A 20358-nucleotide genomic window follows, 5' to 3' on the forward strand; every position below is an offset into this window, starting at 1 on the left:
AACGTCTAGGATGAAGAGACGAAGAGTAAGGACTAGTAAGCGGCATGACAATAAACTCTACCTTTTCTAGAGATTCTATAAATAGCAGGATGGTAAAGGATATTACTGGTGGTAGATCATAAATATATTCTTGGAACTTTTACTATGTACAGGTATTTAGAAGAGCATCTGAATCTTAGTCAAGACGAGGCAGCTCGCCCTTGGCCTGTGCCTCTTCGACAGCCTTGTTGTAAATTTCAACCTTCTCCTCATACTCTTTGACGAGATCCTCATCTCTCTTTCCGGGGGTAGCATCACCACCACCAAAAGCACGAACAGCAGCGTAGTAAACATCAGCCAGAGCACGGCACGCGCCAGCAGCACTTGATGAAGTGCATTGGTAGTACAAACTATTCACAATTAGCGCCTTCTCTTTACCAATCGTCAACTGCACAGGGGACTTACTCAGTCTTGAAGTTGCTATCAATTCGAGCCTTGGCACTGACAGTGAAACGGCTCTGGATTCGATAGTTGTTGTAGCCAAAGTCATGACGGTTGCAAGCAGGCACGAAGGGGAAACCGAAAGGGTTATCGGGGGAAGAGGTGCAGCCATCAGAAGTCCAGTCGAGAGTGGGAGGATCACGGGCGTTGCGACGAGCGGTGAATGTAGGTAGAGTGACGCTGAAGAGGAGTTGATCCGTCACTGTATTGGCGCTCTGGCGCTTTGAGACAGCAGCATCTTCGCCCGTAGGGAGGGCGAAGACGGCCGGGATGAGAGTGAGGAGAGAGGCGCTGAACTTCATTTTGATGGCTGCACTGATGAACGAGAAAGTCAAACTGATCAAGATTATCTGAACTATTTATACATGATTCATGATCTCGTGCCCATCCAGTCTCTTCTCCGAACAAGAGATTCTCCGAAGTTAACGTAAAAGCAGTAATACACCTCCGATGATCGCATGCCGAGACTAGGAGCTACCTGCCTAAAGCAGTAATGATCTCTGCTCCGGAGGTCACGCTCCAAAGATGGATTAAATCATTCGCTCTGCCCGCCAAGACCGGTAGTGCCTATTATATGCCGACCTGCTTGTTTAAGCTTCAAGGGCTTGGATCTGCATAGATCGTGGTGGCATAGACAACGTGTATTGGTGCGGGGTTGCACGATGCTAAAAACGCTCGGTTTCTAAATCAGGAACAACCTCCGGCACGACGAATGACATTCTTGAATTGAAGAGTGAAAACCAAGGAAGAGCTTAAATTATATGGATGAGCTTCCTTTTCGAATCATTTAAACTAGGGATGAGTGCATCTGACATGTGAAGTGCCTGGGGCTACTGCTCGTCGTTTTCCGCGTATATAAAATTCGCGGCTGGATATTGTTAACCTCGGTGAACGAGATGGGAATTAGATCGTCCTTACCGATGGGAATAAGACCATTCTCATGCGCCCACTCACGAACTCCATGGCCTGCATCATCCGAACCCCAGTGCTTCCTCTCCTCTGGTTTGCTCAGGTGCAGCTTCTTGGTCGTGCCATTGGCTGCGATGAAGGTGAAGAAGACATAGCGGTGCTTTCCGGTCTTGGGCGGTGGAGCAGGAGGTTTGTATTTGATGATGTCTTTAAGGTGGTGTTTGGATTTGGAATTGGATGAGTATTTTAGGTGAGAGCTTGCTGCGATCCAGTGGCAGAATTCGGACCATTTGGGGTCATCGCGAGATGGCGCGTCGGGATCGGTGAGCACGATGACGTACGACATGTCCTTGGAGAGTTGAGTGCCAGCAAGCGCGTCGGACTCAACTTTGTCAAGATGGATTGAAGGAACCTTTTTGAGATGATTTGGTTTGAGGGTATTGCCTAGGTCGGCAGAGTCGTGCTTCCATTTCACACGAAGGCTGAGAGCGGGCGGAAAGTCATCAATGACAGTGGGAATGATCTGAGCCTCGAGCAGTCTATGCGGGTTAGCTGATGAATTCAATTGCGGTCGGGATGGCAGTACTTGTCGCGGATGTGATCCAGATCTGTGCTATCCCCGCCGAGCACCTTCTGCCCATCAGCTGCGACAGCGCCGACATAGGCGGCGATCAGAAGAGGGAGCCGCAGCAGCATTGCGACGAGCATTTCGATGATTCAATTGCCAATTGATGGGATGAAATGATTTTGTAAGAGAGAGAATCAATTGAGTTGAAGAAGAAACGGTTTGACGTTGTTGGCCCTTCCCCGCAATCAATCTTGAGTTTATCAAGCCATACGTCATGATGTAACGGCTACCTACCTCTGACGTGAGTGGAAAGTTTGATGGGCTATCTCGAACAGCTTCAACGCTTCAGCAAGCTATTGATCGAAATATGTTAATTTTTTTTAACAGCTCTAGGATTAACTACGGCCGACAGATTTACTCAATTACAGCAAGGCAAATATAAAAAATTGCGCAAGTAAGCAAAACCATTCTCTAAGCAAAGAAAAAGACATAGTATGACTCTGAGTAGCACGTCTCTATTCTCCCATGGTTTCCATATTGTAAAATGGAAAATTTTGGATAATTACATCTAACAGTGCTTTCAACATGCAATATTAAAGCATATATACACAAAAGGAGATAATGTTAGTAACAAAAATGGAGGCAAAACACGCTTTAGTTTCAGATCCGTGACCCAAATTATCTCAGCATCATTCAACGAACCACAATAGCAAGAATACTAAAGAATCTACTCTAAATGCATCTCGACCACAAGATCCCATGGCACCTGATTGCTCCCCATTTCTCCCTTACGCCAGCTGAACAAGACGGCAACTATAGCCTAGCTACGCGAGGTTTGCCTGAGCAGCAAGCGGTTATCGGCCACTTCAATCGCGTGTTCCTGACAACTATCAGGGAGTTCTCTGATACCGAGAGCACGAAGATTCAGTCAGCACCAGTAAATGGAAAACTCTTTTCCGACGATGTGCTCTACTTCGCTGAGCGCCACTTTGGCCTCGAGCCTCATGAGGATAACTCGGCACTGCACAACCCGCTTGAGCCGTTGCACCAGGACATCGAATATTGGAAACGCCGAGCGAAGGATCCAGACAGCTACTACGAGCCAAGTTACAGCACTGCTGATGCAAACCTGGCCGATGCAGCGAAGATGTTGGTCATTGTAGCTGCTACCGCCGATGACAAACCCATTCGCCGTGAGGCGTTAACTGCGCTCGTCCGTCTTGCCAACGAGGTTCCTCTATCAAATCTACGGGGTCTTCACTGGGGCCATGCCTTCGGGCTCGATCTCGTCGCTAGCGTGGCGTTGCAGATGTACATCTACCTGAACCTCATTGAAGCTGTTGAGTCTCGGGCAGCGGAAAGGGTGCCGTTGCTATCTATTGACAATCTTCTGTCCTTTCTGAACAACCACGCCCTTGAGAACTATGACTTCCCGGCACAGAATATTCCGCACCGAGATTTTTGGTTTTCCCTTGGGGTTACTGAGTCATGGGTTGGCGGTCGGCGTAAGGGTACTCTTGAAGGAGACATGGCGGTCGTTGATCCTCTGGTAGATGGGTCTGATGAAGTTCAGCGGAAGGCGAGAGAAGGTTTGAAGAAGTACTTGAAAGATTGTTTTGCGATTTTGTATGTATTTGATGTGGTTTTGAGAAACGCGATCGGGATCGAGACGGCAGATGAGTATTGGCAGTCCGAGCTTACCTGGGTGTTCGAATGGTTATAAGTATCTAAGCAATGATGAGATTTGATATTTCCATGGCGGTTGTTTCTGTAGGTGCATATAGCAGCAAAGACAAGTCCCGAGGTTGAGGAAATTTCAAAAATACATTGCTGAGTTTATTTTAGGTGGTTATTACATCAAAACCCTCTAATATGTTCGATTTCTCAATATTATTGAGGGATCATAAGCTTTGTCTGCTATCAATCAGCGCGTCTTTTCCTCTTCTCGCGCATAGAGTAGGGCTTCAATCGAAAGATTTTAGTAAGCCATTTCATGTTTGCTTGCTTGTGATGAGTGATTAAAAGGAAATGCATAGTGACGTGCCACGAGGCTTGACCCTTAGCATAGAATGAGACCAGAGGCCCACTACAAACAAGCAATTTATTTTCATTACAGCAATGAATGGGGAGGGAGAGTCGCCTTAGTATAGTAATTATTCTTGGATCATTTAACCAAAAACTGGCTATAATATCTACAGGAAATGATTCAATATTTACATTTGAGCAAGTCCGACTACGATTGTGAATCAAAAATTAAAAACACTAAATGAAATAGTCTTAGCATAGAACAAATCGACTAATACTAGGTATACATATTGCAGATAGGCTATGTCCATGTGTAAATCGACTTAGTGAAAAGTATTCATCAGGTCTAGAACAGCCCCAGCAAGTATTGCTCGAGAGAACACTGATACGCTCGCCATCTGTTGCTTCTTGAGCCTCGACAAAGATTGTCACAATTGCTAACCTCGCTAGCCATGAGCCTTGAGCTCTAATGATACCATCGCCTAGAGGAGGATCAAGAACATCATCCCATGTTTCCAGAGATGAAATACCTACAAATTTGTAGCCAGGATGATTGCCGCGACAGGAGATTTCCGGCATGTAAGAAACAAGAGGGCTAGCAAGACATTTCAATACATCAACATCACCGATCCAACGCCCCGCGTCGTATATTGAGACGACAGATTCTAGTAGGAAAACCTGACTATCCTGCTCCTGCACATCGCCGGACTGAACGAGCGGAACATAATATTCGGTGAAGGAGAGGTGCATAGAGGTTTTGGGGAAGTAATTCTCGGACTTTCCGTCGAACTCTGAAGAGGACATCACTCGCCAAGATGTCTCTTCAAGTTTCATGATCATCGGTGTTTTGGGTGGAATGAGAAGCGTGAGACCAGATCGTCCAATATTACCTGTAAATCTCTTGAGTTCATAGTCTTTCACATCATCGCTAGGATCGCAAGCGAGCTGATACAGATTGTTAGTAAAGCGCAGCAGTAGTATTTCGGTTCTTATCATGCCTTCATGGAGAAGTAGATACTTTCTTCAAAAGCGAGAGCGAAAGTGCGCTCTAAATCTCTCGGCTCCAAGTCAAATCCACCTTCCAAATATGCCACACATGATAGTGAATTACTGAGGTTCAGAACCGGTGGCTGATAGTGAAAGTTGATGTTGCCGAGCGGATCTAGGCCTCCCTTTATATCTAACAGGGACTTGGCCCACTTGGCTTGATATAAAGGTGACTCTAAAGAACGAGTAGATATGGCCGCATCCGGAAGTGTTTGGTAAGCCTTATGGGCTATGGCCAGTGCTCTTAAGGTCAAATTTGAAGGAGCCGGGTCGACATAGAAAATATCAAGCAGCTTTTCTGGTTTACAGAAATCGGACTCCAAACACCATTCGATATCTTCTATACTTATAGGTCTTATGGCAGAGTAAAATTCTTGGCCTATCTTTGGCACGCGTCCAATTGCTGTTTCATGAATGTAGATGGCGGCACTGTACTCTGCACCACAAACAAAATGGAAGTCCTGCAAGACTGCCTCTCCCGCCGGGCCTGTCGCTGTCATTGTGATAGCTTTGCCCTGCGAAGCCAGGCAGAGGGAGTCGAGTTCTGTCATCTGGGTAACCACCTCTCCTGGGTATGGATATTTAGCCCTAAATGATCTGGGAACCCATTGGCCATGTGTGGATGAGAGACCATCAGAGTTGCGGCGGGCTTGTGCACTGGCAAACGCACAATACTGAGTCTCTCCAGCTGGAGTAAATGGCGACTTGTCATCATCAAAGTAGCGAATGATGTATGCATCAGGATAGTAATCACTGGAGAGAGCTAGCCGGCGAAGCAGGGCCACCCGTTCCATTGGACCATTGAGTTTATTCAGAAGATCTCCTACTTCGCCAATTCCAAGGAACGGCCTCGGTCCTGGGGATTTAATGAACTTAGACGCACGTCTGTTACCCAGAGCAAAGAGCTTGTGAATAATATCATCTGGGAAAGGCAGTGCGTCTAGGTGGGCGGCTCCTAATCTCGAGAGAATATTGATAATGGAAGAAGGATCTCGTGACTCCTTGACCACCGCTTTGGGTGTGTCAGCAGATACCTGTCGTTCTATGGTCTGTTTCATCGCAACAAAGATACGAGACGGGTATTGTGCCAAAGGCCCTGTGAGATTCCAGTGTCCCAGGAGCGAACCGTACACCGCTTGGGTGAACTGGCCAAATGATAGCTTGCGAGACTCAGTGTCAAATCTCGCCTTCCTGGAGACGGGGCGGCCGTAAAAGTTCAGGTGAGCCAGCGATAAGGACCAAAAAACACCATGAGCAGCACCTTCGCGTGGGCGTGCGAGCCCCAGGGTTAGGAACCCACCAGACTGGACAAGTGGATCTGAGAACTGAAGAGGCGGCGTATCTGATCCACCAACAGTGATATCAGGATACAGGTGCCAGGCACTCAACGCGAGGAGGCATGAACCTTCATTGACGGCCTGAGGCATTCCCTTGACCAGCCTTTCCATCGTCTCCACAGCTGACTTCCAAGCTGCTATGACACTCGAGTAGACTGTGTCATGACTGATGGGCAAGTTGACCTTGTCAAGAAGGATCATCAGCTTGTCTTGTCGCTCCTGGTTGAACCGATCTGCTGTTCGGAGCCAAGAGCGAACACTTGCGTCCCACTCAGCTAGACTAGCGCGGGATATGTCTGATTGAGCTGCGGCAGCAACCGTGGCGAATCGGAGAGGCTCCTCATCGTTCCATAAGCCTTCAATCTGTTTCCTCCTCTCTTTGATAAGCTCGACCCAGATTGATGTCGCTTCAGAAGCTGACCAGAGACGAGCCAGCATACAAGCAAGAAGCTGCACATGCAGTGCCGTTGGGGACGATGTTGCTGCAGCCCAGATGGAGGTACCATCTGCTCCAGCATGGGCTGCAAAGATACTCTCCTCTATCTCAGGTGGATTTTCTTTCTGGACAGCTTGGGCGATCTCAGACACCCGAATACCATAGGATTTGACAAGAGCAGGTGTAGGTCCAAGTATACCCTCGAAAAGCACACCAAGCCTGCGAGCAGTTATATGCGCTGTCCCGCCTTCTGCATTTTCCTTTCGAGTTTGGGACAGAGCGCTGCCTAGAGGTTCGAATTCTTTCGGTACTTCACATCTAACTAGTGTGAAGTCAAAATTGATGTTCGCTGCTGCAAGCGTCAACTCGTTCGTTGCAGAAGCCAGCGCGGCTTGAAGTCTTCCAAAAGATGGCATAGGTGCAATCTTAAACTGGGGAAGCAGTCAAAACGAGGTCTGATATCAGGGACAATCAAAGTGAGATTGACTGACAACACCAGCGCATGGGTGCCTAAGTATATATGCCTAAGAGGAAATCAGGCTGAGCAAGTCTCAGTATAGATGCCTGAGGCGTTATTGTATGCAGGCGTTGTCACATTTGTATAACGAGCCTATCAAAGCCCCTCTTGATGATGTATGTTTCAGCCACCCAATCCAGAATGACTCTAGAGTCAGCAAGGCAGATTACGCCGCTTGACTGAAGTTATGCATTACCAACATTGCAATTTACCTCAGGTTATTGTGGCTGTGAAACGCTATACCTGTAAATTACAATTCCTGCTCACATCCGCCAACCTTAGAACAAGCAATCGCCTCATAGTATACCAAGTAGTTTAAAGTGAGTGTAATGTGCTTAGCCTAAGTACTCATCCGTGCCCCAACCCTTGCAGGCACCTTGGATCTTAATTGGAGGGATGTAAGCGAGTCACCGCGAGGCTCTAGTCTCGGCTAGATACTTCATAAAAATTGGAAAGGAGTGGCAGCGGGAGGTAAATACGACAAAAGGCTGTCATGATGATGGAGAAATAACTAGATATAATCAAGCCGTTGCAAGTGCGACGGTCTACACACCGATCTGATCAATGGTCAGCATTTACCATTTTACCGGGAGCCCTGAAGCCAACCAGCATCGCAGAGTACAACGGAATAGATAATCACCGATCTTCAATTTGTCCAATGGTATGAGGGAACAGGGTTAGTCTTGCTCTGGTCCTCTAGGAAGACTACATCCCCTAATGCTTCTGCGTAGCTCGTGCCAGCCCTATATAGTCGAGTCAGGACAGACGCCTCTACAGTATATTAAGTAGATAATTGCTAGATTTCCTTGAGCAAATGACAACGCCGCTAAGCGCTAATGTCGGCAGCCTACCAGTCATCTTATCTCATTGTTCCCCAAGGGGCAGGATGCTGACCAGTCCAAGAATAAGCTGATCCTAGACGTCACTCCGAGAGCCTCATCTGCCAAGAGATGTAAGCAGATCTCAATGGCACGCTATGAAACTTCAATCAATATACAGAGTACTCAATGGCATCAACTCGGCCTTTTTCAAGGGTCTCATGCAAGGGCCTCAATTCCAACCAATATTAACACGGCAATCGCTTCGGCATTAGTATTAGAGTTCAATCTACCGATTTCTATGTAGAGAACGTTTATCTTGCGGTGAAGAGTTATTATAGAATTCACCGTTGAAACTGCACCAGGAAAAGCGGCACATATCGAATTAAAATTCTACAGTCGTATCTGCAGGTATGACCCGATACCGGTGAAACACCCTGCAAGCCAAACTCAATTTCATTTGCCGAAGGCCTCATCACAATCTCACCTCACGACACCTTGAAAACATCCTCAACCCCGACCATCAGCCTCACAACCTCACTACCCCAGATTTACTCCTCATCACCGAATCGTACGGAACCGCCAATGGAAGGAAGATCTCCCGGAGCCGATTCCGCTAGAATAGGCACCGTAGTCGGAACCGCTCGTCAAAGTGCGGGGCTTTGAGCGGGGGAGGGGCAGTAGTTGGCGGGAAACGGAAACGTGGGGAAGCACGGAGGGAGAGTTTGACAGGAATAGTCCAATGGTAAAGGGAAATGTAACGTCGATCAGCGGGCTTAGAAACTGTCGGCTTGTGTTTGGTTATGCATGTTTCACTTGAGGCTGCCTTACTTAAACCCAACCATTTTCCCCTCCCTCTTCCTTCACTCCATCATCAACTCTCTCTCTCTCTCATTCTCCTCTTCACCTCTACAGCTCACATTCACATTCACAAGTATCACAATGGGTGACGTTATTCCTCAAAGCATCCCCCGGACTTCCCGGGCGTGGGCAGTCCCCGGCTCAACAAACATCGCCCTCGCAAAATTCCCCTCCGCAACCAAAAAGCCCTCCTCCTCAAACCCCCAAGAAATCGCCACCTCCCTCGTATCCGCCTTCAATACAGCCCTCAAGAACAAAGACCTCACAGCTCTGGCCCGTCTCTTCTCCGAAGATGGTTTCTGGCGCGATCATCTCGCCCTATCCTGGAACTTCCGTACTGTACAAGGCCCTTCCAACATCCTCTCATTCCTAAAGTCTTGCGCCGAGTCAAAGGACGGTCTTCGCCTGACTAAAATCGAGGTTGATAGCTCAGCTCCTGTGCGAAAGCCTCAGTTTCTGCCCATCGATGGCGCTGGTGAAGTCCAGGGCGTACAGTTCTTTTTCGAGATTGAGACTGTGCGCGGCAAGGGACTGGGTCTTGCGCGCCTGATTGAGGAGAATGGCGAGTGGAAGATTTTCACATTTTATACGAGAATTCAGGAGCTTAAGGGCTTTGAGGAGGCGATCAATGACCATCGATCGCGTGGTGTTGAGCATGGTGGAAAGCCTGGGCGAAAGAACTGGGCGCAGCGACGAGAGGCTGAAGCTGATTTCGCTGATGGTAGCGAGCCTGCTGTTTTGATCGTTGGTAAGCAATACATATTCTTTATGAAATTTGCTGGTAGCTAACTGTTTTAGGCGCCGGTCAAGCTGGTCTCACAGCCGCTGCTCGTCTCAAGATGCTCGGCGTCGAAGCCCTCGCAATCGACCAGAACGATCGCGTTGGCGATAACTGGCGCAAGCGATACCACCAACTCGTTCTCCACGACCCTGTCTGGTACGATCACATGCCGTATCTCCAATTCCCTCCCCAATGGCCCATCTTCACACCCAAGGACAAGCTCGCTCAATTCTTCGAAGCTTACGCCACTCTTCTTGAGCTCAACATCTGGATGAAGACTTCCCTCATTGAGACAAAGTGGGATGACGCAAAGAAGCGATGGGATGTCACTGTTGAGCGAACCAAGGATGATGGTACTAAGGAGCGACGAATTCTGCACCCTCGACATCTCATCCAGGCAACTGGTCACTCTGGAAAGAAGAACATGCCTGACATGAAGGGCATTTCCGACTTCAAGGGCGATCGTCTTTGCCACTCTTCCGAGTTCTCTGGTGCTCGTGATAACAGCCAGGGTAAGAAGGCTATCGTCGTTGGATCGTGCAACTCAGGTCACGATATCGCTCAGGATTTCCTTGAGAAGGGCTACGACGTCACTATGGTCCAGCGTTCCAGCACACATGTCGTTTCCTCCAAGGCCATCACCGACATTGGTCTCAAGGGCGTCTACTCCGAAGATGGTCCCCCCGTCGATGACGCCGATCTTCTCATCCACGGCCTTCCCATCCCCGTTTTCAAAGCCCTGTCAGTCACAACGACCAAGAAGCAAGCAGACTTCGACAAGGACATCCTCTCCGGTCTCAACAAAGCTGGTTTCAAGACTGATGCGGGTCCCGATGACGCCGGTCTCTTGCTCAAGTACTTCCAGCGCGGAGGCGGCTACTACATTGACGTCGGTGCTTCTCAACTCATCGCCGACGGCAAGATCAAGGTCAAGCACGGACAAGAGATTGAGACTGTTTTGCCGCATGGATTGAGATTCGCGGATGGCTCGGAGCTTGAGGCTGATGAGATTGTGTTCGCGACTGGATATCAGAACATGAGAACGCAGACGAGGGTCATGTTTGGCGATGCCATCGCGGACAAGGTGAATGATGTTTGGGGCTTCAATGATGAGGGTGAGATGAGGACTATCTGGCAGAAGAGTGGACATCCTGGATTCTGGTACCATGGTGGTAACCTGGCCATGTGCCGATACTACTCTAAGTTGTTGGCACTGCAGATCAAGGGATTGGAAGAGGGTCTGTATGGTTATGATGATATCTGAGTCACGGTCACAAGGGAAATTGTTTTTAGCATTTCATTATAGTCACGCAATTAAGTTTCATCATTTCAAAGCCAATTCCAGGTGAATATGTGAATATCATTAAGTCGTGATATAATACACGATGAATAGAATTATACAAGCAACCATAAGCCATACCCATCTGCCAAATATTCCAAAACTGTCATAGCTAGAGCCCAGCAAACACTGACTTAACCAGCCTGATAAACAGCCAGAGCAGCAACGTGAGGATTAATCATCGTAAGGTTATAAGGCGTGACATAAAGGTCAGTATCCGTCAAAGCAAGGAACATAGTTCCGTTGATAGCGGGATCACCTTGCCAAGTCGAAACATTAGGCTGGATAGTGTACGCCGTTCTATCCTCAAGACTGATGTTCTGGAGAGGAGAGTATGTAACATTGAGCTGAGAGACCCAGGCGGCGAACTTGGGCTCCTTGACGTTGGTGGAGGTGATGTAGCTGTTGTTGGGACCGACAGGCTTGCCGGGTGCGTCCCAGTTCAGGAAGACCTGACGGCCGGGGTAGGAGAGGGGGATGGTGCGGTTGTGAGTAATTGCGGCCTTACAGTTCTCTCCGGTCTTAGTGGCGTTGACACATAGCTCATCTTCATCAATATCCTTGGTAGACAAGGTATTGGCATATCCACCAGTCGTCTCATTCCATACCGCCGACCCATTGATTCGCGCAGGGTTAGGCTGGTTAAGAAGATTCAAGGACGGAAAATTTTGCCACACAAGTCTCGTCTGATTATAAGGACAGCTCGAGATATACGGCGCCAACAAAGTCCACGCCCAGCTCTGCGGAATACCAGGCGTGTGCCACTCAGGCATGGCAAACGTACCGCCAAACTGCCTAAAGACCATCTGCTGCCTCGCCTCAATGGTAATGCTCTGAAGCAACAGCTGCGCCGCAGGTCCAGAGTTCAAGTGAGGCAGAAAGCCGTAAACGCCTGACTCACCCCAGCGCGTGAGCTTCTGGTTGAAGTCGATGAACTCGGGGACGTTGGAGACGGGGTAGTTGTACGTGCACTGCTTGGGAGCTTCGGGGCCAAGCATGTTACTAATCACAGTTGCGTGGCCGATTTCTTGACGCGCCATGTACTCAATCAGAAAGCGGTCTTCATCATTGATGCCGTAGGCATCGAATTCTTCCTTGGAGAAAGTTGCGAGACCCCAGCGGAAGAGATCGAGTTCAATCCACTCTTGGTACAGAGCCAGAGCGAGGGATTGGTAGTCAAAGTCGCTCTGGACGCGATATACAGGTGCAGAGCCATTGGTGCCGACACCGCCGTCTGGGGTGTAGGGTGCTGGCTGGGGAGCATTCAACTTGCCATTGGCGGGGTAGTCGAAAGATCCTGGGGGCGGAGGACGCTCAGGAATAGCTGATGCCAAAACTGTAGTTGAGAGTGCTCCGGTGGTGGTAGGTGTTCCCTTGAAAGGGCCGTGAGAAGTCACGAAGCTATAGGGTCGAGGTGTGCCAGCGGGACCAGAGGATGAGACTGTCGTCTGCGCCTCTGATACAACGGGTACAGCGCTGACGACACCCACGGTAGCGAGGAGGATCGCACTTCGTAGGAAGGAAGTGGCCGACATGATTAATCAGAAAGAAATGATGTCGAATGCAGATGGGAATATGCACGAGCAGATCTAGCATTTTATCTACACTCATCGGCTATCTTACAACTACCTCTTTAACTACCGACGTGCATTTCTCCACTATGATGCGTAGAGAAATTATCAATCACTCCGTCATATAGTTCGTAATCATGCCGTCGAGCACTCGCTGTACAGGGAATTGCTAGGGGGACGAAGTCAATGATTCCAAAAGATTGAGTCAATGACATTATGACTATGGAAATAAAATTGGCTTGACGTTGTATCACCGGCGGGGAGTGGATACCAGCTATGACGGGTCGATCCGTTCAAAGTCATTGGCGTAGCTGTGACTTGACTATGGCGTAATGCTTGGGCGATTTTTACGCTGGGAATTGATATCGGTAATTGTTTCCAGCTTCAGGCTTCATCGTTTTTGGAATTCCTTGGGATCAATGATTTGCTATCAATCGTATTTGTACTCTAGATATGGTCAATGTTGCCATGCTCAGCTCGATTGCCGCGCAATGTCCAATCTGACATCCAAACCGTTGGTAACTCTTTTTCCGAGTAACTTTCATTCCAGCCGCATACCAGATGAAATCTCGGGGTAATTTCTCCGTCACAATCGGGAAATATTGATCGGGAATCGATCACCCCCCAGAACCTATCAAAGACAACGGTGCCGTCCGGCCCCGGAGCTAAAGGCCCGGTGAGCTGCAGCATCTCTCTGCAAGTAAGACAAGACGAATCGTAGGCAGGCAGTTATGATACCCCGTAGTTTGATTGGTCGTTCGTAGGAGCATCGTCAGCGGCATCATTTCTAGTGTTGAACAATCCGTCATTTGTCGCTGGAAGACCGTCACGGAGGGAGTAATGACTGACAGTGAAGCTGGTCATTCCGCCGTCATGGCTATTATATCGCGGTTATATGTATTCAAGTAGGAAGAGAGCATTTTCGCAAAAGAATATTGCGAATATCTATCAATCAAAGCAAAATTTCTACTCAAACTCTCAGACTTAATACCCAATCATCATGTCTTCGATCCGTTCCATCACGAGCCCTCAACTCCGCACAGTCTTCAGACCTCAGCACTTCCGCTCAATCCAAGGCCCTATCCGCGTGCAGATCGCAACTATGTCCGCCGTCTCAAACGCCATCGTCAAAGATCATCGTGAGCTGAAGAAATACTACACCGAAGTAGTCAACTCCACCGACCATGATCATCAGCAGCGCTTCGGCAATCAATTCGTCTGGGAGCTCGCGCGTCATTCCATTAGTGAGGAACTAGTCATCTACCCAGCCATGGAGAAGTACATGGGCGATAAAGGAAGACGACTTGCAGATGAAGATCGTGAAGAGCACCATCAGGTAAAGCAACCCCCAACCAAAAACGGCACCATGTACTGACCAACTACACAGGTCAAGGAGAGACTCAAGGTCTTCCAGAATCTCAAATCTACAGATCCCGGATACGTTCCAGAGATCAAACATATCTGGGACTTGCTGGATAAACACATTGAAGACGAAGAGAACCGTGATCTACCTGCTCTTGAGAAAGCACTTGCAGCGCACGCCGAAGATGCAGATAGTCTGGCTTCGTCATTTGAACGCACGAAGCATTTTGTGCCGACGAGGAGTCATCCTAGTGCTGGGGAGAGTCCGCCTTTTGAGACTGTCATGGGCCTCTTGGCGGCGCCTATCGATAGGCTTGCTGATATGTTCCGCAAATTTCCTGACAAGAGAGATGTGTAAGGTATTGTGATATTATATGGCCCTGAGCAGTGTATCAATGTAAAACAGAATGATTGAGTGTTTTCTGTCAAGTATCTACTGGAGTTATGAAATAAATGAGAATAGTAAATTGTTGCTTTTATAAAATTGTTATCAGTGACGTCACTATCGACATAGATAAGGCTCGACAACCTACCCTGTGACAAAGCAGTAGATGTTGATCAATGTAATATCTCAGTGTCTGAAGAGAAGCAAAGCTTCCGATTAAATCTTCAGAAGACGTAGAAATACAAAGCTCTCTTCATTATTAAAATTGGCCTATGTGAAATATGACATGGGCCTTGGATTTAATTCGTTTGTACATCATAATTTAAATGGCATTCTTTGCAACTAACATTTCAAGTCGTCGGCCATCTACAACCAATTTATTAGCAGGATCTCATTCTCAATTGAAGTAAACCCGCACAGAAATATATCGACTTAATGCATTTCCCGATCTGTGGCCTTTTTGAGTCACGACAGCAGGTTCCGACTGCGCTGAGACATTCTCATCATTTTATCCTTATCTTATCGACTCGACCATGGCAATGCCGCCTCTAAGCGACAGGACGTGGGGTTACAAAGATTTACTCAAGTAGCTTGCCAATTAGTTCCAGCATTCGCTCTAGTTATCTAATAATTAATCGAGTGGGATGGACAGCATTGAAAAAAAATCTCATCAAATGTGACGAGTGCAGTATGATATAATCATAGTAATAATTAAGATAATCTGTCGGTTGAGGCGTAAGTCGCAGCGCTGAAAACACAAAAGAAAAAGACATGATCATGACCATGCTATAAGCAAATGACTTGTTAATAAAAACATCGGCTTTGCTCTTTCATGCCGATGAAAAGCTGCCAAATTTGTCACGAATTGCCTCTCCACGCCAGTCATTGCAGGCCGTTATCGCTCCATCGCCAAAGCTAAAAGGGTAGCGCAGGGTTAATCCGATGCGGGGTCGGCCATCGCCCCAAACTTTTACGTATCACCAAACTTCAACCCCACGATAAATAAACCACCACCAATCTCATCTCCCTTTCCTTCACTCACTCTCTCAAACACAATCAAAATGACTCCCTCACTACAAGACGCCAAAATCACCTTCCTGGGCGGCGGCAACATGGCTGCCGCCATCATCGGTGGCCTCCTCGCCAAAAACATCGCCAAATCCAACATCTACGTCTCCGAGCCCTGGGACGTGAACCGCAACAAGATGGCCGACCTAGGTGTCAAGACCACCGCCGACAACAAAGAAGCCGCCGCTGACGCTGACGTCGTCATCCTCGCTGTGAAGCCTCAAGTTGCCAAGGGTGTTTGCGAGGAGCTTAGCTCTGCTTGGGCCAAGAGGGATAGTCTCCCTGTTGTTATTTCTATCGCGGCGGGTATTACGCTGGGCAGCTTTGCGCAGTGGCTCAAGGGAGACTCAGGAAAGGCGCCACATATTGTGCGCGTTATGCCGAACACGCCTGCGCTTGTGGGCGAGGGTGCGAGTGGCCTTTATGCGGCGGATGATGTTACCAAGGAGGAGAGGGAGTTGACGTCTGCGCTTTTGGGGAGCGTGAGCAAGGCTACAGAGTGGGTTGATAAGGAGGAGCTCCTTGACGTCGTCACAGGCATCTCCGGTATGTTCAATATTATATCCTACAGTATCACCATCGCTAACATGTCTAGGCTCTGGCCCTGCTTACTTCTTCGCTTTCGTCGAGCATCTCATCTCCAGCGGTGTCGGCCTTGGTCTTTCTGAGGAGCAGGCTACCCGTCTTGCTACACAGACCTGCCTCGGTGCCGGAAAGATGCTCGTTGAGTCCTCTGATGAGCCCGCTCAGCTGCGAAAGAACGTCACCAGCCCTAACGGCACTACCCATGCTGCTCTTGTTAGCTTTGAGAACTCTGGCCTCAAGGAGATCGTGGACAAAGCTGTCAAGGCAGCTGCCGACCGTGCCAAGGAGCTTGGACAGAACTAGATGGCTGCGTGGATCATGGAATGGGACACAATTCATAGAGAATAAAAGTAAAACTATTAACAAATAATATCTGGATCTAACGTGTATATTGGAGCATATGATTGGTTACTTAACGTAGGGCCTGGTGATACATGAAGAAGATGGGATTGTGCGATAATAACAACTCGAAGACAGCTGCAATACAGAGCGGCACTGTCTTGGACGGTAGCTTTTCACCCAGTCAAAATTCTAAGCCTTCCAGCACTCCTCCAACACGTGGCCTGATTCGTAGTGCTTTTTTTCAACAGAAGGAAGTGACACAAAAATCCTTAATGCAGTTCCTGAGACTCATCCCTCTGCCAGCCACAGGCTCAAAAGCTCAGATGAGCAAGCGAGGCAGGGTTTAGTGCACGGAAGTCTTCCTACGATCACGAATCGGCCCGTAGTAGTGTTAGTATGATATGAAACAAGCACTGTGTGCTCTAGTGCCTAGCTTCAAATCTTAACAGGTCGTCTTCCTGACCATCGCCCTGCATGATGCTCCTGCTAGAATGCACAGACGTACATTCGCGAAATGATCCCACCACAACCCCATGGGGGACGTGCACATCAGGTTAGTCTTAAACTTTTGCCTACACCCACAAACATGTCTGCTACAGGGGAACGCACCCATTAGTCTATACACAAATTAATCCTACTCGGCCAAAATAAAAGGAGGCCCGATTAGTAGCTTTGGCATAGTGGATGGTTGGTCACTTAAGGCTGGCCTTTGAAGCTCAGGGGTTTCAAGTCTAGGTGAATGAGGATTTTGTTAGGATCATATGGTAATTTCTCAAGAATGTTCTATCTAACACTGTTCAAGCCTTTGCTCAGAGCTCAAGGAAGAGCTCTCTACCTTACCTGCGCGCCAGCTCCGATTTCTTTGCAGGTTTCTCTAACAAGTACTTTGGCTTGAGTAATTGACAACATACCTTGATTGTGTCAAATGGCGCTAAGATATCTCGATTAATTACTGAGTATTTGGTTATGTGATTATGCGCACAGACTGCCACTGGATCGTCGGGAGGTAGTTATACATTGTCACGCAAGTATTTCCAATTTGCGCAACGCGATACGAAGTGAGTATTCTCTAAGCTAGAGAAGAAAGCTATCTAGAAAAATGAATAAGCCCGACAAGCGAAGAAGAGAAGCAGAGACATTCGAACAACCATAAGTACCTCCAACATTCCATCATCAAACCTGCCAGCCTGCAATTCCCAATGGAGAATACATGAGAAAAGACTTGACTGCTGTTGTCCTCCTCCCGAACATCTTCTGAATCTGGGACAAAACCACTGTTCCCATGAAGGGCCACCTCGAGCTCACCAGTTCCCAGATTCCAAGACTATGGACACCTTCCACCAAGTTGCCCTCAATTGCCAACTTCCTCTACCTCTGCATCCTCCTCTTTCTTCATGCTGTGGCCCTGTCGACTTTCCCAGGACGTAGACGGAACCCAGTGGACCGACTTGCGGGCGACGCTTACTTCCTCATAAAGCTGATCGACTTGCTCCAAAGTAAGTCCTTTCGTTTCGTAAATAAAGAACCAAACGAACGCAATGCATAGGAAGCAGCAACCAAACCACACAAAGAAGATCTTAGACTGCAGGTTTGCGTTTCCCTCGCCATAGTTGACCATATATGGCGTGGAATAAGCCAGAGCCCAGTTAAGTAGCCAATTTGTCGCTGTCGTGATGCTAAGGGATTTAGCTCGTGTCTTCAGGGGAAAGATCTCTCCTGTCACCACCCAAACGAGGGGGCCCCAAGTAGCTGCAAAGATGGAGATATAAATGCAAACAAAGGCCACAGCCGCTTGTTGCCCGCCAAGATTCTTAATAAAAATCTCGCCGTTATCATGCTGACCGGTAGACAGAGTGCCACAGACAGCAACAATCAGTTGAGAGATAGACATGCCAATGGCGCCGTATAACAGCATAGGTCGGCGTCCCCATTTATCAATTGCATACATGCCGGGCACTGTAGATGCAACATTGATAGCTGAAGTGATCATTGAGATGACAAAGCCACTAGACACACCCGAATTCTGGAAGTATTTGGTGCCGTAATAAAACTAGATGATTGTCAGCTGGCTCGAAGGTTCTTGAAGGTAACTTTAACTGAGCTTACGATGAAGTTGATACCTAGATAAACAGTCAGAATTGTTCAAAAACTTCAGGAGTTGCTTGAGGCTGGGGCTATGCTCACCTGTAAGCTGCTGTAGCGCCTGAACGCCCATACCCGTAAGCTGCCTCTTGAGCATGGGAGGCTTAAAGCATTGGAGATAAGAGGACTGCCCAAGACTCATCTCAAATTCATGGTTTGCTACAACCTCGTTGAGTTCGTTTGCAACTTCCGGGGAATCGGCAGGTAATCTTCGAAGACGGCTAAGAGAGTTCGCCGCCTTGTCCAACTGGCTTTTCTTTACAAGGAAGCGCGGAGTCTCTGGAAGAAACAACAGTCCAGTAAAGAGGATAAGAGACCAAGCAAGTTGTAGCGCAATAGGAATTCGATAGGAGCCTGAATCATCCCGTTTCGAAGTCGCGTTGTTCACAACAGCGGCAAGAAGCAGGCCAATGGTAATGGCCCACTGGTAGGAGCCAACGATAGCACCACGGATCCATTTGGGAGCTGTTTCAGACTGATAGAGAGGAACTTGAGCAGAGTTAGCCGCTGCAACACTGGGGTAAACATAGTTCATACTCGTAGCAGAGATAAGACCAACACCGAAGCCAGCAAAGAAGCGGCCTGCCAGAAACAACGGAATATCGGTCGCGATAGTATGCAAGACAACTCCAAGGTTGAAGACCCAAGTCGAGATCATCAGACCAGGGCGACGACCAAGCCAATCAGACAAGAGAGGCGAGGCAAGGGCACCGAAAAAGGTGCCCGCAGAGAGAATAGACACGATAGCTGATTCCTGAGACGAAGTGACGTTGGGGTTTCCGTCAGCATCAATATAACCTGTGCTGAATTCACGCTGCCAGTAAGGCATAGCCAAGATACCGCTGATAGTGCCAGTATCATAGCTACAGAACAGGTCAGTTACATTGAGCTTGTCGAGAGAGGGAAGAGATGGCAAACCCAAAGAGAACACCACCAAAGGCAACGAAGAAGCCCACGGCGATGGCTGGCCACGCCTTGCCAGGTTCATCCTGGGGCCTCGAAAGAGACACTTTGCTGAGAAGTCCCATCTTTGAAATGATGAAGGGTACCGAGCCGTTGCTGAGATGGATGATAGAATAGTGAAGAAGGGAAGGTATTGCTACTGTGAGAAGAGTGGTTGCTGTTGGAAAGATGATCTGGGTCGTGGAAACAACCTCCCTCTTATAGATTCTTCACAGTTTTGAGATTCATCTTGATCTTTGGCCGAGCTCTGGTGATTGCAGCCATGAAGAAGCTGGGGCCAGTATCCATGACCTGGCCAATGTTCTTGATCGCATCTAGCTTTAGGAAAGACTAAGATGAGTCGGCGACGTTATTCTCACATGCCTGCCAAGCCATCCATTGAGATCCACCGTGATTGAGCTTCACTCCGGTTGGTGTTGATAAGCTTTGAGAAGCATTATCCATTATCCCCAACCCCGGAGATATCGAAGCACAAAGACTCCGAATAGAGCTAATCATGTCTAGCATCACCAAGGTAGTTCATCCGTTGCTTCAAAGATTCTACAAATGAGCCAGGATTATGCGTGACTCGGACATGAATACGCAGCTGGAACAGCGAAGCCGGGCGATCTTGACCCTAGAATGTTTCTAGAATGTGTCGGGCAAGCCGGAGCTAACTTGAACTATCGAATCTCCGTCTTCTGCATCTCTGCCCGCAACAATGCAGTTACAATCGGACTTGGAACTGGGGATGGCATCATGTTGGGTGCGAGGTTGGGCTGTTGGCTGTTAGAGCTGAGCTATCGTGCGGAGTTCTTAGCTTGGCCATAAGATCGACAAAAT

General features: G+C 48.2%; 9 protein-coding genes across 9 annotated transcripts; 4 read left to right on the forward strand and 5 right to left on the reverse strand.

The window, feature by feature from the left end:
- Nucleotides 1–175: 175 nt before the first annotated feature.
- FMAN_12943 (uncharacterized protein) lies at nt 176–782 on the reverse strand (the record flags this gene model as incomplete). The annotated part of the gene is made up of 2 exons (XM_041823443.1): nt 176–389; nt 445–782. The coding sequence occupies 2 exons, from the start codon at nt 780–782 to the stop codon at nt 176–178; spliced, it is 552 nt and encodes a 183-aa protein (XP_041689023.1).
- Nucleotides 783–1310: 528 nt separating this feature from the next.
- On the reverse strand, nt 1311–2085 carry FMAN_12944 (uncharacterized protein; the record flags this gene model as incomplete). Its single annotated transcript, XM_041823444.1, has 3 exons — nt 1311–1348; nt 1399–1928; nt 1976–2085. The coding sequence occupies 3 exons, from the start codon at nt 2083–2085 to the stop codon at nt 1311–1313; spliced, it is 678 nt and encodes a 225-aa protein (XP_041689024.1).
- A 608-nt stretch (nt 2086–2693) lies between these two features.
- FMAN_12945 (uncharacterized protein) lies at nt 2694–3680 on the forward strand (the record flags this gene model as incomplete). Its single annotated transcript, XM_041823446.1, has 1 exon — nt 2694–3680. One exon carries the CDS (start codon nt 2694–2696, stop codon nt 3678–3680), a length of 987 nt encoding a protein of 328 aa, XP_041689025.1.
- Nucleotides 3681–4234: 554 nt separating this feature from the next.
- Nucleotides 4235–7218, reverse strand: FMAN_12946 (uncharacterized protein; the record flags this gene model as incomplete). The annotated part of the gene is made up of 2 exons (XM_041823447.1): nt 4235–4927; nt 5107–7218. 2 exons carry the CDS (start codon nt 7216–7218, stop codon nt 4235–4237), a joined length of 2805 nt encoding a protein of 934 aa, XP_041689026.1.
- A 1861-nt stretch (nt 7219–9079) lies between these two features.
- Nucleotides 9080–11043, forward strand: FMAN_12947 (putative flavin-containing monooxygenase; the record flags this gene model as incomplete). Its single annotated transcript, XM_041823448.1, has 2 exons — nt 9080–9746; nt 9797–11043. The coding sequence occupies 2 exons, from the start codon at nt 9080–9082 to the stop codon at nt 11041–11043; spliced, it is 1914 nt and encodes a 637-aa protein (XP_041689027.1).
- A 209-nt stretch (nt 11044–11252) lies between these two features.
- Nucleotides 11253–12653, reverse strand: FMAN_12948 (uncharacterized protein; the record flags this gene model as incomplete). Its single annotated transcript, XM_041823449.1, has 1 exon — nt 11253–12653. One exon carries the CDS (start codon nt 12651–12653, stop codon nt 11253–11255), a length of 1401 nt encoding a protein of 466 aa, XP_041689028.1.
- Nucleotides 12654–13689: 1036 nt separating this feature from the next.
- On the forward strand, nt 13690–14409 carry FMAN_12949 (uncharacterized protein; the record flags this gene model as incomplete). Its single annotated transcript, XM_041823450.1, has 2 exons — nt 13690–14025; nt 14077–14409. The coding sequence occupies 2 exons, from the start codon at nt 13690–13692 to the stop codon at nt 14407–14409; spliced, it is 669 nt and encodes a 222-aa protein (XP_041689029.1).
- Nucleotides 14410–15497: 1088 nt separating this feature from the next.
- Nucleotides 15498–16392, forward strand: FMAN_12950 (uncharacterized protein; the record flags this gene model as incomplete). The annotated part of the gene is made up of 2 exons (XM_041823451.1): nt 15498–16050; nt 16100–16392. 2 exons carry the CDS (start codon nt 15498–15500, stop codon nt 16390–16392), a joined length of 846 nt encoding a protein of 281 aa, XP_041689030.1.
- Nucleotides 16393–17782: 1390 nt separating this feature from the next.
- Nucleotides 17783–19601, reverse strand: FMAN_12951 (putative RCO3 glucose transporter; the record flags this gene model as incomplete). Its single annotated transcript, XM_041823452.1, has 4 exons — nt 17783–18481; nt 18538–18551; nt 18616–19436; nt 19492–19601. 4 exons carry the CDS (start codon nt 19599–19601, stop codon nt 17783–17785), a joined length of 1644 nt encoding a protein of 547 aa, XP_041689031.1.
- Nucleotides 19602–20358: the final 757 nt, after the last annotated feature.

The sequence above is a fragment of the Fusarium mangiferae genome, assembly GCF_900044065.1.
Source record: "Fusarium mangiferae strain MRC7560 genome assembly, contig: FMAN_scaffold015, whole genome shotgun sequence".
In the NCBI taxonomy this organism is placed as follows: domain Eukaryota; kingdom Fungi; phylum Ascomycota; class Sordariomycetes; order Hypocreales; family Nectriaceae; genus Fusarium; species Fusarium mangiferae.